The 18,641-nt window shown below is 42.8% G+C and overlaps 3 protein-coding genes across 6 annotated transcripts in view; 1 reads left to right on the forward strand and 2 right to left on the reverse strand.

The window, feature by feature from the left end:
- nhsl3 (NHS like 3) overlaps positions 1-10,759 on the forward strand; it is a 33,762-nt gene extending 23,003 nt beyond the window's left edge. For 2 of the 4 annotated variants that reach the window (XM_020090726.2, XM_020090728.2), the window contains exons 2-9: positions 2,794-2,952; positions 3,149-3,192; positions 3,311-3,449; positions 4,238-4,345; positions 4,435-4,601; positions 4,718-4,912; positions 5,037-8,517; positions 9,569-10,759. In XM_020090726.2, the coding sequence (XP_019946285.2) occupies positions 2,794-2,952; positions 3,149-3,192; positions 3,311-3,449; positions 4,238-4,345; positions 4,435-4,601; positions 4,718-4,912; positions 5,037-8,517; positions 9,569-9,609 (4,334 nt within the window). In that variant the 3' untranslated portion in view covers positions 9,610-10,759. Of the gene's footprint in view, positions 1-1,043; positions 1,206-2,793; positions 2,953-3,148; positions 3,193-3,310; positions 3,450-4,237; positions 4,346-4,434; positions 4,602-4,717; positions 4,913-5,036; positions 8,518-9,568 lie in introns of those variants that run through there. The other 2 variants (XM_020090731.2, XM_020090730.2) reach the window with 2 other exon arrangements.
- Positions 10,760-10,867: 108 nt separating this feature from the next.
- yars1 (tyrosyl-tRNA synthetase 1) lies at positions 10,868-15,958 on the reverse strand. Its single transcript, XM_020090732.2, has 14 exons — positions 15,790-15,958; positions 15,344-15,417; positions 15,002-15,148; positions 14,721-14,896; positions 14,466-14,595; positions 14,191-14,271; positions 13,698-13,790; positions 13,444-13,579; positions 13,274-13,359; positions 13,057-13,192; positions 12,859-12,965; positions 12,557-12,750; positions 12,320-12,461; positions 10,868-11,578 (listed from the first exon to the last, which is right to left on the reverse strand). The coding sequence occupies exons 2-14, from the start codon at positions 15,398-15,400 to the stop codon at positions 11,468-11,470; spliced, it is 1,596 nt and encodes a 531-aa protein (XP_019946291.2). The 5' UTR covers positions 15,401-15,417; positions 15,790-15,958; the 3' UTR covers positions 10,868-11,467.
- Positions 15,959-17,075: 1,117 nt separating this feature from the next.
- On the reverse strand, positions 17,076-18,619 carry LOC109631642 (SOSS complex subunit C-like). Its single transcript, XM_020090511.2, has one exon. The coding sequence runs from the start codon at positions 17,556-17,558 to the stop codon at positions 17,247-17,249; it is 312 nt and encodes a 103-aa protein (XP_019946070.1). The 5' UTR covers positions 17,559-18,619; the 3' UTR covers positions 17,076-17,246.
- Positions 18,620-18,641: the final 22 nt, after the last annotated feature.

Here is an 18,641-nt window from a genome sequence, read left to right on the forward strand (position 1 = left end):
AGTGGACTTTCATCGTATTGACGACGTAGTTATGAAAAACATTTACATCTACGCATTTTGTACTAGAATGGCACTCAAGGGAGCGCATACCTTCACAAAGGCCAAACTACTAAATCAAGCTCATTCAGAGATATCAGTTCCCTAAATATGTCAAAACATTGTCATCAAGATTCACACATTATTCACCTCTTGATCCAGATCCACACCATAATGTTTTGCCTTCTTCCCTGACCCGTATCGCATCCTTCCACCAAGTTTTGTTGTAATCCATCCAATAGCTTTTGCATAATACTACTAACGAACAAAGAAAACATAACCTCCTTGGCAGAGGTAAAGAATCTTTCATCCAAATGAAATAAGCACTTCCAGTAACTATCAGGTCATTTTTTACACCAAGATATACAGTGTGTCTTCCATATTGACTCATATGATGTCCTGCTGACCCAAAGCAAACAGAATGTTAATCCTTTAAGAAGTGGTTCCCAGAATATCAATATAGCTCAGACTTCCATAAAAAGGATAATACAATGGGGAAAACTCCTCTAATTTATTTTTCCCAAACTACCATCTTAAATGGCTCTAAAATGTATTTAGACCTATAAATATAAGCAGATATATATATATAATATAAGCACACACACACACACACACACACACACACACACTCACACGTGTTTGTTTATGTTGAGAGACGTGGGGGTGGATGCCTCCTGAAAGCCAAACTTTTGACAGCCGTTCTGCTCGTGAGGGGTTTTCTTCCGTTAACAAAAAAGAGGGAATTGCAAAGGGGTGAGCCAGCGTGAGTGACAGAGCAAAATAGAGAGAGAGACGGGGAGGGACAACAGAGGGGGGAGGGTATCAGACTCAGGGATAAGGCAGCTGGGACAGGCTGCTTTGGCTGGAAGCAGATCTTATTGTGCACATGTCCTTCCGAAGTCATCCAGACACTGAGCGGAGGGAGAGGAGAGCTTCTCGTTCCTGATCATCCTCAGTCAGACTTTCTGTTTTTATTTCTTTATATTTTTTCTGTCCTTGGACGTTCAGAGCATCAGGATCTTCACTGCGAAACATAAAGGAGGACTGTAGGATTCTGCTTTTATTGAACACAATCTTTATACTTTACACCTGCTATGGCACTAGTGTAGGCATGGTGGTCTACTTGAGGAAGAGCATCCACTCTCTGCTGTCTGTCTTCAAGAAGAAGGGTGAGTGCTGACTCACGTGGAGGAATCTGTCAGCCTGGAGCTTTAGTGTGCTGCCAGAAGTGAGCACTGGTTAATGTGACATTAATACTCGCTGTCATGGTTGGTTCATAGAGTTTGTCGACTTTTTCAAGACTGTAGAAACTTGGCTTGTGCCGTTGAGGCTATCTGAGGTGATCCATTGGTTGTGTGTTTTTATTATACTATAAACAGGCGATGATATTTGCAGATTTCTTGTGTTGGTCGTTGTGTCCGTCCCACAAAAACGTATACACACACAGACTTACATGCAAGAATTAGTGTTGAGTGCAATTTGGTGGTCTTCTGTAATGAGATAATGAGCTTAAGTGATTTTTGGCGATCATCTTAATCAACCCAAAGCCCTAAACCTCCTGCAGGGGTCTGACGGAACCTAAAGGAGGGCTTCTTCTCCAATTAATCCCAACTGTTAGTACCCTTGTACACCTTGTATGTGGGTTGTATATACAATGTTCCTTAGAATTCCCTTCAGTTCTTCAAGGGGAATTCTTCAACACACAATGACCTGAGATTTCCCACAGCCACACACAGGGGTGGGCATTGTGTCTGGGACACCTCACCTGTGTGAATCTGGGAGGATCGGGGTGGGAGTGTCTGATACCTCACACACACACACACACTTCTACAGTATGTACATCCACACTCGCACAGTATTACCTAACCAGGTCAGCCTCAGAGCCAATGTTGAAAGTGACAAAGGCGGGTAAGCGGACACCGCACACTGGACTTTGATTAGCTAACAGCCACTTTACACAAACGGTTTTCCCCAGGTTGTGCTCACAACATTGAGACCCATCATGTTACACTTGATGCATTGTATGGAGTATGGCCTCTCGACTGTTGAAAGTACATAGACACCCTTTAGATAGAGTTTTGAACATTCCAGTAAAGGATAAATAATTGCATTTCTTTAAAACCCATTATTGTATTTTAATTTAACTGAGCTAATGCTGGCACTTACCAAGCATCAGTCTGACCTGCAAGCTTTGACACTTAACAGCAATCTGGCTTGTACTAACATTTTATTTTTAAGTGTAGCTGCTGTTTTACATTGAGTAAAGCCAGCATAAATGGACTCTAGTTCCCACCAAGGATATCCTGCAGCAGGGGGTCCATCTTTACATGCAGACCATCCAGATTATCTAATCCCCCCAGGGACTAGCAAAGAAGAGCGATACTGCAGGAGATTAGCCGGGCACTAGTTTACTGCTGAGGGCCAGGCTGGGACGTCTGCCCTCCAAACTGCTCAGCTGAGGAGATTTGAAGTGTCCTGCGTCAAACATGCAGCAATTAACAGACTGACACTCACAACAGGTGGGAGAGGATTCACAGTAAAGCTGTTGAAAGTTTGTGCAAGGTGCAAGGACACTTGTTGAGCATGTGTCTGCATTTGTGTAGGTGTAAGAGGGTAGGGAAGTGGAAGTTGAGAGACTTGGATTTAACAGATGAATTGGTCCAAAAGGCAAAACGATAGTAACCTATTCACTGAAATGGCTTCTTTTTTTTATTCCCTTAAAATAAGTTAACCAACTTTTCTCCTTGATCCCAATAGCTGGCCCAAAAGGTAATGAAGAGCAGAAGAGGTTGGCTGTCCACTACACGACCTCACAGCACCACCAGGAGAATGTTTTCATCGAGGGCAGCAGACCACAGTACCTGGAGGACCTGCACACTGAGGCTCAGGAAGGACTGAAGATATTACAGCAGGAAGGTCAGACACATTGAGCGAGTCTTTAGGAAACATTCCCATTCATGACTGGAATATGTTAGTGTCATAATTATTACTGTCAAAGGGATTACATTTTGCGATGGCTGTTTATTTGTTTTCATAACCTTTTAACTATGATGGTTAGTGTGTGAGTGTGTTCAGATTTTGTGTCTTCACCTGGTCCGTTTGTTTTACACAGAGCACAAAAATGGAGGGAACTTTGCTGACGATGAAAGCATTTCTGTAAGTGAGCCAGACCTCTATGGATCATTTTACCTGCACTTCCTACACAAGAATGCCACCTAACTCAATACTGCTGTGCATGTGTGTGTGTGTGTGTGTGTGTGTGTATCCCCTGCAGTCCGCAGACACCCTCCGTCCAGAGCAAGATATCAGCTCCAAGGACGGAGGTAGTTCTACAGAGTCAAGAGCCACTACCGGGAATACTGATACCACAGTAACCTCTTCTGTGTCGACGAGGCCTGTGCTCACCCGCCAAGGTAAACAGCAGCTCTGTGTGCTCTTGTAAAGCTATCTTTGTGAGGACCATTTTGAGCCTACAACCTACAGAGTGAGGACATTTTGGGAAAGTGAAGATGTTTTGGCTGGTCCTCACTTTCTGACCCACCTTTAATGGACTGTTTGGGGGTTAGGACTTGGTTTTAGGGTTAGGGATAGAATAGGTTTAGGTTAGGGTTAGGCATTTAGTTTGAATGGTTAGGGTTATGCATTATGCCAATGAGTGTCCTCACTAAGATAGAAGTACAAATATGTGTGTGTAGACAGGAAACGTCTTTATTTCGTTCATTTCCATACAAATACTAGTTAATCATAGTACTTGTAAAAGCACTTTCAGTTACTTACATAGCATGCACATCTCATTCCCAGCTGCTTTGGTTCCTCTGTAGTTATGGTGGGAAATCAAAGGAGGAGGAACCTGATATGCACACACACGCTCACACACAACTGTAGGTTTATTTATTTTTTTATTAACTCAAAAGTTATAAGCATCTGAAGAAAGCACTGCGGCTGCCTCTGCATATCTCCCTCCGCTGGGAGGCAAAGCATGTCATTCTGTGTGCTGCATGCAAGAAGCGTGATTAGTATCACATTTCAAACATCCTTTTTAAAATCATTCAGACAATCGGTTAACCACAAGCTGGGTTTCAATGCATTATTGTGCAAGGCTCCAGTTATTTAACCAATCTGTTCTCCTGTGCCAAATACACTTTATTGTTCAGAATGAAATAACCTTCCTCAAATTCAGTTAAAGTTTTTAATTTTTCAGGTTCTACCTTTAAGCCCCTGAATCCAGTGAAAAGATTAGATAAGAGCAGGAAGAGAAGCAGGAGGACCACCATCATGGGTATTCCCAACCAGGTCCAGAAAGAGCTTGGTATGTTTTTAGCATCAACCTTGCATAATAAGTCATTATGTGTTCTTTGTGGGAAACATGTTATTGACAGTGACGCACCATCTTTCCAGCACTGCACAGAAGTTCCACCTTCCAGCCACTTGTTTCTGTACAGCTCCCTAGTCACGATGGGCAGGTCACTGACAGCCAATCAGGTGTTGTTATCATTCCTACGGTTGATGGGTCGAATCTGGAAGCAAATAAAGAAGGAGCGAGAGTGCACCTATCGGAGTTGGAGGTACAGCAAAGGGCTCGACAGATATAATTGATTTATTTAGCAATATGTTTTAACATGCAATGTACCTGGTTTTTTTTGTTTTGTAATTACATGTGAATTATCCACTCTTTTAACAGGCATCCAGAGATGAATTGCTGTTTAGGAAGCACCTTCAGGCTATGTACCAGGATGAGCATCCCCTCAACCACCAGGGCGTTGGCTCCCATCTCTACCCCACATCCGCTTTGAGACCCAAGTCCCTTGCAGTACCTCACATGACCAATTCCTCCTCCTTCTGTCCTTCAATGTTAAGCTTTCTCCAGGAACCCCAGGTAAGAACAAAACCTGGCTGTACGTTAATATGTTCTTAAATTCCTCTCAAACCAGTGTTCAGTGTCTTGAATGATTCTGTCTTGACTATTTATAAGATTTAACTTTAAACTTTTTTTTCTATAGGGTCCAGTTATGTCCATATCTCCTCAGGCCACGTATTTGTCTACAATCATTCCTAATGCGATCTTGCCAGCCTCGATTGAGGTCATAGAGATAGACCGCAGCATCAGTCGGGCCCGTTGCAGCAGTGTCCACCATGGTGGTAGTGTTTGCACTGTAAGCAAAAGCAGCCTCGCATCAAGAGAGTCTTCAGTCAGCCCTTTGTTATCAAGAAGATCAGATGGTGATGGTTTCCAGACTGACCATTCCTGCAACGATTCCACACAGATGCTCACGTTGACTTCAGGATCAAACTGGAGTGAGTCACAGTCTTCAAAGACCATGATTTCAAACTCCTCCCCTATATCCTCTAAGGGGAGAACGCGCCAAAGAGTGTGTCGTAATGGACAGCACTCTGGTGGAGATCAAGACCATGTCAGTCTGTGTAGCTCAGTTAGTGGGATTAGCAGCACCAATAGCAAAAGTTTAAGTCTTGTGACAGTTCAAGGATCAGAATCTGATGTATCAGGATCAGTTACTGCTGGGGAGGATGCAAAGAACAAGCGTAATTTCATTCGTAGTCTTTCAGTAATGAAAACCAAGCAACCCCCTGCACCTCCACAGAGAACAAACTCTCTCCATGGTAACAAGATCAAGAGCAGCTCCAGGTTTCTGGTGGAAAGTGAAGATCTTAATGACTCAGTGTCTGGAGAGGTGGAAACTGCAACAGAAAACACTGTAGCAAAGGATGAGATAAAATTGGTCTCTGGTGCCAGTAAGAGCCCCACCACAGTATCAAGCTCTACTGGGTCCAGCCCTCTAGATTTTTCCTCCAGTCCTCTGAGCCCCACACAGGCCTCCTCCAAAGAGGTTGAAGGGCCACCAGAGCCACAGTCAGAATCCAGGAGCTCCTCCCCACAGAAAGCTCCCTCAGAAATCGGGAAATTTGAACGTACTATGTCCCCTTCCAGTGGGTACTCCAGTCAGAGTGGAACTCCAACGCTTTCCCCTAAAGGTATCACTCCAACCTCCCCAGAAAAACAGAAGAAACCCATCAAACCAGAGAGATCAATGTCCCGGGCCTCATCCTCAGCAGCTTCGCCTTCTTCCTCTCTCACCTCTCTTTCATCCGGTACATCTGAGCCACTACATCTGGATGTTTCCGCAAGTAGCCAAAATATTCCTCCACAGGAAACTTCACCCACAGCAACTTCAAACGAACTCACACCAAATAACAATTCATCAAATTTGAGAGTACAATTCAGTGAGCTGATGAACATCCCACCACCTCCCAAGGTCAAAGCACCATGCTCTCCTCCTCCAGAGACATGGGTACACAACAAACAGACCTTTGAGCTCCTGTGTGGGTCCTACTCCAGTGTCAGCAAAGACACCCACAAACCCATAAAGATACCAGACAGCACAGTTAAACAGGGAGGAACCCAGAATAAACCAAGAAAGGAGATGCAAGTTTTAGTTGAAAAACAGACAGCTGTAGTCAAACCTGTCTTAGAACTGTCAGACAGTGAAGCAAAGTCTGAGGTATTGTTAGCAACAGATCCCAAAGATGTCCACAAGGAGCAAGAGAAGGAGGAATGTCCAGGTGCTGAAATAGAGGGAGTGGAAGCAAATGCAGATGTTCAGAGACAAGAGCAGAATTATAGCCCTGTAGTGAAGAGCTCCAAGAATCAGGAGACAACTCAAAAGAAAGATCCCCCTCCTGTGATGAAGAAACCCATGACAATATTGCAAAGAGAGGAACTACTGTCAACCGAGCAGTTGGTAGAGAAACAACAAAAGGAAATGAGTAGTACGCCGATAGAAGTTCATTTGGCTACTGAGAAACTTGCAACTTCCTCACAGAATGGGGTAATGGATGTAGTTGATAAGAGTGATAATGAAGTCCCATCAATGCAGACACTTTCTGTAGAAGTCCCCAAAGTTAATAAGGTCTCACCACCACATACCCCTCCCCCGCCATACCCCCCCACACCTCCTCCCTCAAGAAAAACCCCACCGTCATCAGTATCTATGCCACCAGGCGAATTACAGAAGGTACAAGAGGAGAACCAAGCTGTTGAGTCTTGCTGGCCGCCTCCTCCACCTCCTTTAGAAGGGGACTCAGTCTTTGAAGGAGGAGATGAGGTAGATTTTCCTCCTCCACCACCACCATTTGTAACAGAAGCACCAGATGTGATGGACAGTTGTGTCAAAAAGCTGGATGTCCTTAATGAGTCTACCTTGGCTGCACAGGAAGTTGGGAAGACAGACACAGATTCAAGTGAAAGTGGGACATCAGTACAGGGAGAAAGTTCAGATTTGCCTGTTGCTGTATCACAATCAGCAGTAGAAGACAGCAAACCAGAGGTTGTCGTGCAACTTTCAAAATCTATCAGTGGTGAGGAGATTTCTTGTCCTCCAGTGCCAGACATTTCATCTGTTTCAGACAGTACCCCACCTCCACCAGTGGAAGCACCTCCTTTACCACCAATTAAAAGAGCTGATAACACTGTATCAGTCTCTGCTTTAGTTCCCTCCAGCAGTTTCCAGAGGCGAAACTCTCTTAAAATTGAGGATCAGTCTTCATGTGGGCCACCCGTTAGTGCCCAAACTCCAATTACAGTCCCAGTAGCACCCCCTCTACCAGCAGAGAATATTACCCATGGAGTTAATTTCAGGAGGCAGCCCAGTGTAGCAAACCGAGACACCAGGAGCAAAGAGTTGCTTTCCCGCCACAAGAGTACACCCATTCCTAAAGAGGATGCAAATATACCTCTTGTCACCCCCTCCCTGCTTCAGATGGTTCGCCTTAGATCAGTCAACATGACTGAAGATCAGGTGAACACCTTCTCTGAGGACAGACTAATAAACCAGGGAGCTCCAGTTAAAGAGAGTTGCCCAGTCTCAATCCCAGGACATATTCCACAAAAGCCCATCCGCAAGTCTCTGTCTCTAAAATCTCCACCTCAGACAGTAAAAACCTCTGTGACTTTAAACAGCCCTTCCATGCGCTTACAGGAAGCCATACGAATGAAAACTGCAGCAATGTCATCTAGAGATTGTCTTCCATCCAGACTGGGTGTGAGATCACCTACATACAGCTGTGTGAGTGAACCAGGAACTGTGTCTGTCAAACCACCTGAAGGAAGTGACATCAACATGTCCCCAGCCTCTACAGCCAGTTTTATCTTCTCCAGGAGCACAAAAAAGGTCGTCATAGAGACTGCAGCTGCCACCTCGTCTGAAGCTCAGGCAGGTCTGAAGCAAAGCTTAGCGGCTGAGCTCATGCAGGTGTCTGACCAATCAAGAGCTGCCACTTTCTCTAATGGTGGGGTGAAGTGTGACAAAGTCCCACCACCGGTCGCAAAGAAACCAGCGCATGGCATCATCAGTCCTTCACAGCATAATCCCGTTTGTTCAGGATGGAAAGAGTACACTGTCGAAGGAAATGGCGCAATCAGAGGAGAACAACAGACAAGTGGAATAACACCTCCTGAGACAACAAGTAAGAATAATAACATCATTTATCACTGTGATGTTCTGACATTATCTTTGCTTAAAGGTCCAGTGTGTAAGATTTAGGTGAAAGGGAAATAGTGATGTTTCCACTTGTGTGTTTCATCTAAATTGCAAGAATTGTTGGAATAGGACCTTTATATTTAAATACTTTATATTTACATCATGAGCATTTTTTTTATAGTAGCCCAATCTGGACAAACATTTTTTGTTTTTATGACAACTGAAGGTTTCCACAGGTTCTCTTTCATGTTAGGAAGGGGAGGGTGAGGTGAGGGGTATTCAGCTGCAACATGCAACTTCACCTCTAGATGTCACTAAATTCTACAAATTGAACATTAAAAACTAGGGTTGATAATCCTGGAAAAACTTGCAAGAGCAGGCTACATTTTGAAAAGATGCAATCCATACATCCCACCCCCTCCCTCTCATCCAAGCTACGCCCCTTAAAACCCATGAAGGTGCACTGCTTAACGACTGCTGGAAGACGACTTTTCTGAAACTCGTAGTTCTACTTCTGACTATCATCTCTGCTTCAGTCTTAGTATCAGATTATGATAGTGACAGACAGGTTTGCCAACCAATCATTTTATTCTTACATTCCTACAAGGGCCACTGCCTTCCTCACAGTATTTGAGTGTGCTGCTGCTGAGTATGTAAACTCATCAAGGCTGATTCAGTGCTGGTTTAGATCAATAACTAATGTGCAACTCTAGACATGGAAAAAGCAGAATGCAAAGTCTAGCATTACCATGAGAAAGCTAAGCACTTTAGCATCACCTTAAAGGCCATATTTTCCCATCCATACCAACAAGAGAAAAATGCAAACACAGGTCCTCCGGGGGGGTGGATCTGTATTTGCATTTTTCTGCACGGACACAATCCAAATGCTGCTACCCTTGCATACATCTTTTTCCAGCAAAATGTGCAAGCATGTGCTTTAATCAGCCTCGATCGGGTCAGACTATTTAAGATGTGTGCTCCTATCACTGTGTCATGGCAGTGTGTAATGTCTTAACCCTCCTGTCTTCTCTCTGCAGCTACAAGAGTGACGGCAGACACAATTGAGACACTGTTTTGAAAGAGCTCTGTGGTGATGAACTGAGGTCCGGACTCATGCCAGAGGAACAAGAAAAAAACTTCATGAAAGTAAAAGGACAACTCACAGCGACGACTGACTGACAGTACTGAGAGTCGTTAAGCTTTACTCGTCCGAGTGTTGTCGTGTGTTAAGTATTCTCCAAAAGCCTTAGCCTGTTAAATGGCCTTCCTATATTTATGCAAAAAACTATGTTGCTCCCAATTTCTTATGATAGCTTTATTCTGGAGTATTTTTCTATGCTATAGTTTATCTCTTATCAAGGCCCCTCAGGATGAAATGGTGTACAATGGCTGAGCTGTAAATATTTGGCTTGTGTGAGATCGCCTCCTAGAGGTTTGATTAGGTAGTGGTCACTGCAGCTCAAGAGTTTGAAACAGAAAGCATTTCTGTACTAGTGTCAGTTTTTTCCCTGTTGTAATATAATACAGATTTTTCATGGGATTTAAAGGTGACAATGAGATCCGCTTCAAGACTAATTAGCATTTTTCACCTTCTTTGTTTAAAGATCTGAGAACAAGCAAATGATCATATTCAGTTTTTCTCCTGGCTTTCACTGAGTAGACAGATCTTAAATAAAAAAATAAAAAAAGGGATGCTGCATACTCACAAGAACGAGGGAGATGTTTTCTCAGTTAGGACAGAAATATTTTTGTGAAGCTACAGATTTTAAACCATTTAACTTAGATGCTTCAACAAAATCCCTTTCTTTTGAATCGTTCTATGAAATCTTTTTTGGAAGCAGTAACACAAGCATTATATTTATTTATGTGGTTGTTTCCACTAGTAGCACTGTCAGACACCTTTTCCTACCGAATATGAAATATTTAAGAATTTATGTCATCTGATAAATTACTTATAGGGCTATGAATTCGATGACTGGCCCCAGATGATTTGATACACTGGAGTAGGCCAAGTGTGAGGTCAGTTTTTTTTTTTTTATTATTAAATGTTCTCTATCGAACTCTTTGGCCCAAGCCTTTTTTGTTGAAAAATGGAACACATTACGATTTGCACAACAAAATGCTTTCCCCCAGCAAAATCACGTGTGAATTATCATGACAATAAACATTTTGATGATTATAAAGAATTATGTACAGTTAATACTTCTATAAATAAAAATCTAAGTGTATTGTATGTTTTCTGCTTTTTTCTTTAACTAGACAAACATACGGTTACTGTTCTTTCACACATTTCTCTGATCCCACACAGAACTAAAAATAAATAGTTAAATCCTGCAGACCACTGATTTCAACATTTATTTCATATATGACATGTTGTATTATTGGAGTTTTACAGTTAATGTCCAGAGTTTGATTTAATGTAACACTGCACCCAATGCAACCATCCTATAGGACAAGGCAAATAGCTTTTTCCCCATGTATGTCAGAAACCCACAAAACCTTATTTACCCTGAAGGCAAATTAATAACGCTGCAATTTTACCCATGAGAAGCACTGAAAGTCCCTTTTTAAAACACCTGAGATCCCTCATCAGCTACTTCCAGGGATGAACATCTGATGCTTCAACTTTCAAGTAAATCATTCCTTCCATCTGAATAGGCCCAGTTTCACCCATTTGCAGAACATGTGTTGTATTTGTACATTTAAGTGCATTAGTAAAACCAGCAACACCCAGTAAATGAAGCGATACTGATGAATCAGAGGTTGATTAGTTATATTTTCTGTCATGAGTGGCTCATGCTGAAATTAATTAAATATCCTTTTCTGATAAAGTCAAAGGATGGTAACAGATTTCGTCAAAGCATCAATGTCTCATCATTTCTCCAAGAAAACATCCAGATGAGGTTTGACCCAAGGAGCGGCTTGGGTGATGTGTTTTAACTGATGTTGCCTCCTTTCAGTGTTTTACACGTGATCTGCCCGAGTGCGGTCATCAGCTGATTGTCTTTCCACTGAGCTACACACTCGTCTGACACCTTCAGGTCAACCTGGGGAAAAACAAGAAGAATTCAATCAATATGAAATTATTCCATGTAAGAAAAGTTCCTAAATACAAACATAATCCATATTTAACTAGAACTACCACACTGCTGTTGTATGCCTCCACCAACCAGGGCAGCTTCTGTGTATATATTTCTACATACTTTTGTTCCAGATTCATATAAAGGTCACATTGACCTTTACCTTTGACATAATCACTTTGTCTTAGAGTCCAAGTGACAAAGGATCAAAAGTTGAAGAAAATACTTCAAGGGGCTTTTTTTTTTTAGTCACCCTGACCTTTAAACACTGAAATCTTATTATTTCATTAGTGAGTCCAAGTGAATTGTGTCAGATATAGTGAAATTCCCTACAGGCAGTCCTAATATATATATTCACAGCAACACAAGGTCACTGTCACCTTGGCCTTTGACCTCTAAGCTACCGAGATGAAATCCAAACTCAATGAATGTTTGTTCCAAACGTGAATGGCGGTCTAGAGATATCACCTTCGCAAAGCAAAACATGTGCTTTGTGAGGGCATCGTGACCTTTGTCCACCAAAATCGAATCAGTTCATCCGAGTCCAAGTGGATATTTGTACCAAATTCGAGGAAATTCCCTCGAGGCATACTTGAGATGTTGTGACACAGAAATGGGACGGACGGACAACTTGAAAACTCCTGACTGGCTATCGCAGACCCAACAGTGGCTCCTCTTTAAGTAAAAGTGAAATCTTACTATACGTACCTGTAGTTTCTCCCACACCTTCTTCTTCGGGTTGAGTTTGTCATCTGCTTTGCCCGTCTCATATCCCTCCACAAAGACACGTTCCCCTGGCGATGAACCCTCTGGAGGGTCGAGAGGCTCCACCCTCCTGGGCTCCCCTTCACTGGAAATCATCAAAACAGAGAGAGCCAAGATGATGGATGATGAAGCTGAGGGACACGCTGAATTTGTCTTTGTGCATAAAGAAAAATCACTCACATGGAGGCACACAGCAGCATGGCTTGAGACTCGATGCCTCGCATCTTCTGGGGTTTCAGGTTGCACAGCAGCAGCACCATTCTGTCCTGCAGGTCCTCTGGTGAAACATAGGCCACCAGACCGCTGACTACCGTCCTTGGCTCTACCTCACCCACGTCGATCTTCTCCAGGTAAAGCGATTCAGCGTCTGGATGCTAGGTCGGACAGAGAAGAGACCCGTGAGAGGACTGTGATGATGACGCATGATCTCATCACAAACTGATCATCTGCTCAGGCATCAAGTTACAATCTGTTTGTTCTACCTTCTCCACACTGATGATCTTGCCCACTCTGATGTCCAGTCTGGAGGGAGCCAGCTCATCATCGTCTCCTCCTCCTGCTCCTCCTTTGGCACCTTTTCCTCCTGATTCTAATTACACAATACACACACACATAAATAACAATAAGTCTCCTTACACAGCAATCTGCTGTATGTGGGTTGAAAGCAGCATTGCACTGACTTGTCTTTGATTGGTTGGGGTAAGCAGAGTTTGTAAGCTTGCGGAGATCCGGCGTCTCAAACTTCTTTCTGATTGGCTCCAGCAGTTGGTTTAGCGCAACTTCCACAGAGGCCTTCAGGTCTCCTGGATGAATCATCTGAGAAGAGCAGAGATCAGAGTTATCATTTACAAAGCATTTTTCAGTATTCTTCAATTATCCAGTAAGACTGTGATTTACCTCCTCAGCAAACTCCTTCTCCACCTCTTCAAACACCGTGTAGATTTTCTCTCCACCCCACTTGGGGTCCCTTTTGATACGGAACTCTAAAAGACACATGGACCCCAAATATAAACTCAAGAGGATGAAGAGAAGCTAAGAAAACAGATTATAGGATGAGGTTTTTTTACCTCCACGCAGAGGGAAGATGACGTGTTTGACAAAGGAGAGGACGCCGTTATTCTGGATGTTGCCGGGCTCACAGAACGCCCTCTTCAGCTTCTTCTTCACGTCTTCTTTAGAGTCCAGCAGGTCAATCTTTGACTCCTGCCGCCGCAAAGAGATAAAGAAGTGATGACTGGTCACAGGCATTAAGAAAATGGCGCACAGGAGTATGATCATCACTTTTTCCTGTGAAGATACAATTTTGTTTCTGCAGTCTTACTTCTTCTGAAGAGCTCATCTTGGCTCCTGTCAGTCCTGGAACCATTGGGTTCATCAGATGTGCCCGTTTAGCAAAACCGAGAGACGGCAAGTACTGGAGACAGAAGGAATATTCATCCGATGTGAGCTTTCGGATGTGCACTGAAGAAAACTTTTATTTTACAAAATAAACAATACAGAAAAGATGCACATTCATGTTTACAGTGTACATTAAGATTAGCATTTACTTGTATTTGAGTTTTCTTGTTTTTTTATAGTTATTTATCAAAAAGTTATGGTCAAACGTGAAAAAGAAATGTAATTGAAGCTTGCTATTTTCAAAGTGTTTGCTGAAGAATTATTACAAATATATAAAGTATATATATTTGATGATATATCAGCAGGCATTTTAGTTTTACTCCCTAATATCAATATCGGTTTCGATGTCAGTCTGGCTTTAGTAAGTGTGAGTAAAGAAGGAAAACTAAATGTGCCAGTGTGGAGGGAGAGGTCACCTTCTCTGCCAGGGTGAAAATCTTCCTCTGGTCAACTCCTCCAAACTGGGCGTCCACCTTCAGGTACTCCTCATCCAGAGCCTGAAAAGAAAAACATGTCACATTTACAGCTGCAAATACTCATGACAACAGACATTTAGTTTAATTGTTTGTATATTCATGCAAAAACTTGAGCTCAAGATGTGAAGATGCATAAACATAAACAAACACTGTGTTGACATTACATTAGTACTTGCAGTTTAATTTACCAGTGGGTTTTTAAAACGTGTTGTTACCTGCAGTCCTGGGTAGAGAAGTCCACTCAGCAGAGGATGCTCAACCTGTTTTACAACCTCGGCTCCGGCCTTCTTAGCATCATGCTCTGTCACCATGGAGGACAGGCGGTACACATCCAGAGTGTACTCTCTGACAAACATGAAAACAAAGAGCTTCAAAATAAGTCTGTGTAGGCTGCAGCTACTGAGACTATTTCACTAATGTAATTTAAACAAATGTCAGGACTGTCTGGGAGTAGCGTCGGCACAACTGACCTGCTGAGCTGGAAGTCCGTTCCTTTGACAAACTTGAGTTTATCCAGAGGCACACCGATGCTCTCCAACATGGCCTTGATGACCTGTTCATAGTACTTCACCCTGAGCTCCAGCAGCTCCCAGGGTGCCTTCATGTTGTCGAGGAAGGCATGCAAGTCTGCGAAGAGAATGGTGACCTGAGAAAAAGAAACCAAAGGTGTTTGCGTGAGCTGCTGTAAGATGTGAACACAGATTACATTTTTTCTTGATGCCAGACAAGATGCTCAGTGAAGCGTATCGACCTCACATCCCGCCTTGAGGAAGTCTGCGATCTTGGACATGGGGACGAAGTAAGCGACATGGGGTTTTCCAGTGGTGGCTGTACCCCAGTAAATTTTCAGCTCCCTCTCCTGAAGAACCTGCTTCAGCTTCTCCTCTCCAAGGACCTCCTGCAGTACACAACACACACACAGACACACACACAGACACACACACAGACACACACACAGACACACACACAGACACACACACAGACACACACACAGACACACACACAGACATCACTATTGATCGGCTCTCCCAGGATGGATATTAAACCCAGGTCTAAAAGGGTCTGAGACTGTGTGATGGCTTGTCTTCCTCACCTGAAGGTTCCTTGTGATGAGGTCGAACTTCTCCTCTGGACTCAGCTGATCTGCCATGGTGCACGGTCTTCTGGCTGAGAACACAGTGAGGACAGCAGGTCAAGCACTGATGTGAACAGACAGAAGCGGCTTCGTTTCGTTATTAGTCTCTGGGTCACATGAGCTCAAATCACTTTCACATCCAATCAAAGACAGCACAGCGAGCAGGCGTTAGCAGTCTCCCCGCCTTCAGCCTGACGTCGGCTGGACTTTCAGGATAACGTCACGCCGGTGATGAATCAAAGCGAAAGCTAATGCTAAGCGGTTAACTAGCAATCAAACCATGTGCAGCTAACGTCACCGAGCTGCGGTTAAAAACTGCGGCTTGTTCAGAGGCAACACTTCCAGCTCGTGTGACGGCAGCATCAGTTTACTACAAAGACTCAGCGTTCGAACTGCTGACTTACTTCAACACCTGGTTTCTTCCTACGAGACGTGTGAGCAGCCGGCAGGGTGGACCAGCGGGTGATCCAATCTTACATCAGCGACATGTATGGCTCTGCTATCGATTCACTGCAGGACTCAGGAAAAAGCAATCGAGTGAGGAACTATGTTGACGAGCGTCTAATCTTCTTCGGTGTTTATTTGCAGTTGGAAAACAAAACATTTGCCCATTACCGCCACCAACCGGTGAGAGGTCTCCATCAAAACGTCTGTAATGTCAAGTTAAGTTATAAATGAGTATTACTTAATTAATACTGATTAACAACTAATTGACTGATATTTTTGTTATGTAGTGTGGTACATTTACTCTGGGCAGATATTCATAAATGGACACAACAGAAGATTCTTTCATTCCTAGCTTCTATGTCTAAAGATATTACATGTGGTATAATTTAAACAGCAAAAATGATGAACCTTTCATACACAAGAACAGGATTATGAAATCATCCCCCAATTTGGCTTTTTTCCTCAAATGTATTTAAATTATATTTTAAATCCTTGAGATTATTGAAGACTGCCAAAACAAAAATTTAAATGTTTTGAAATTGTTTCCCACTGAATTGGATAATTGAGTTGAAATAAATTTCCTTTATGTACCATTTTATTGTTCATTTATATTATTTGTTTTTTCTCCATTGCTTCTTTATTTTCCTTTCATTGTTATCATTGTTGATGGTTTATTGTCAACCAGTGGGCAGCCTCCTCCCAAAGGTCTGAAGCACTGCAGGGGAGTCACAGCCCTGCATTACTGCACATCAGCAAAAATCTCCCCCACGTCTGCCCGATCCCCTGGAGCCAACTTCTACTTCTGCTACACACCATCAATAACTCTATCAATACATCTGAATAAAAAAATCACTGAAGTATCTTTTCTGTTTTTCCCGTGACGATGAGAAAAAATCCTGAATCAATCCTATTTCCTTTGGGATCAATAGAGTATCTATCCATCCATCTATCCATATTGGAGTATGTATATTGAAACACCAATTTAAAAAAGTACTCAGTAAATATACATAATTTTCTGTCAGTACTATAATAAAAATCCATGTTTAAAAGCAATTAACACTTTCTAATAGACTAAACACTCCTCCTTTAATACCCACCACGTGTTATTACACCCTTAAAGCAGTAAATGACTGATCACCCTGTCCATCGGTAACAGTCTTCGTTAAGGACATAGACAGGTAATGTAACTCTGAGGACCCCACATTTCCTTTGTGCGCCCCTGCAAATAAAGCAACACTGATGATGCGTTCAAATGCCTCATTTTAATCACTTACTTTAATGCATAAATCACACACAGGACACACATCGTATAAAAGAGTAACAGAACAACGGGGGAGCATTTGCATGTGAGTTTTTTTTTCCACAGTGTCCACGAAGCCCGGGTTAGGTCAGTATATGTCGGGACACTGAAGACTCAGGAGTCGGGATCCAGGCGGGGGAGCACCGGGAGGATGAGGTTCCCGAACGAGGAGTCCTGAGTGATGAAGAAGCCGGACGAGTGTCCGTGAGCGTGCTGCAGGGCCGCCTTCTGCTGGGCGGCGATGTGCTGCTGCTCGGCGCTGTCCCTCGCGTCCTTCAGGCTCGGTCTGGACGACAGCGGGATGTTGGCTCCGGGGCTGTTCATGGACCCGCTCTGCAGCAGGCGCTTCTTCTCCTTGTCCAGCTCCGCCAGGATGGCCACACGGGTCTTGTTCGGAAAGCCTGGTCCCGGAGGATTGGCCGCCATGTTCGCAGCTCAGCAGCGGGGAAAGTCAGCAGGGACTCCGGTCCATGAAGGAGGCTGGTGGCTGTCACTTGTTTACGGTTATTCAGATTAAGAGAAGCTAACGTTGCTAACAGACAGGAAGGGATGCTACATGCTAACCATACAGTCTATGATGCTAACCGATACTAACACGGCACAACACTTCCGGCGCGTCGCTTCAGCATCCTGCCTTCAAAATAAAAGCACACACGTTACAGAAGAAGACTTCACTGTATCAAGTCTTGTTGGATCTTTAAGCACGTGTATGAATCTGTATATACAGTCTATGGTATTAATGAAGGAAAATAATTTAAGATTTGCATTAATAGTTTTTAATAATGTTGCACGAACCTTAGCAGACTATGACAAATACTGAACTCAGCACCTGATATGACAAATATCATATAACCTTATAGTGTTAAGTCATGATTTAGTGTTTGTGTGTTAAATCAATTGTTGGTCTTTAACACAGACTATATATATATACATGTTTAACATATAAAAAATAGTTTACTATTATTTATGCCTCTACCATTGATGCTGCTTTTTAAGTATAATGGGTTATGTGCTTATATTTACACCCCCAGATTTTCTCTATAGATGCAATCATTACTATTAAACAATAACAGAAATATATAATGTTCAAGCTATTTTTTCAAATGGTCAAAATAGTTTTTTTTAAGTTAAAAAACAGATCACTAGATGTCAGTAGTGTACAATGAATAACATCCATTATAAGCATCGAACTGGACCAACTACTGTATATAGTTCAACTGAAAAGCTACTGACAGTGAATCGTATGAATATTTATCATTTCTTCACATCACACCGTGTTTGATAAATGTGCTAGATCTGCATTTTTTCCCTTAATTTTCTGCATTTAAGTTATTTTTGCCTACCGGTGATTTTAATTTTACTCCTGCTCACATTAGCTGTTCCAGATATTTCTGAAGGGCATTTTTGGATGTCCTACACAGGGTGTGTACAAAACTGTCAGACACATTGTGTAATGTAATAGTGCAGGAATTAAAATCTCCCCCTCAGTTTGTAGCAAAGACATGCCGG

The sequence above is a fragment of the Paralichthys olivaceus genome, chromosome 20 (genome assembly GCF_024713975.1).
Source record: "Paralichthys olivaceus isolate ysfri-2021 chromosome 20, ASM2471397v2, whole genome shotgun sequence".
NCBI lineage: Eukaryota > Metazoa > Chordata > Actinopteri > Pleuronectiformes > Paralichthyidae > Paralichthys > Paralichthys olivaceus.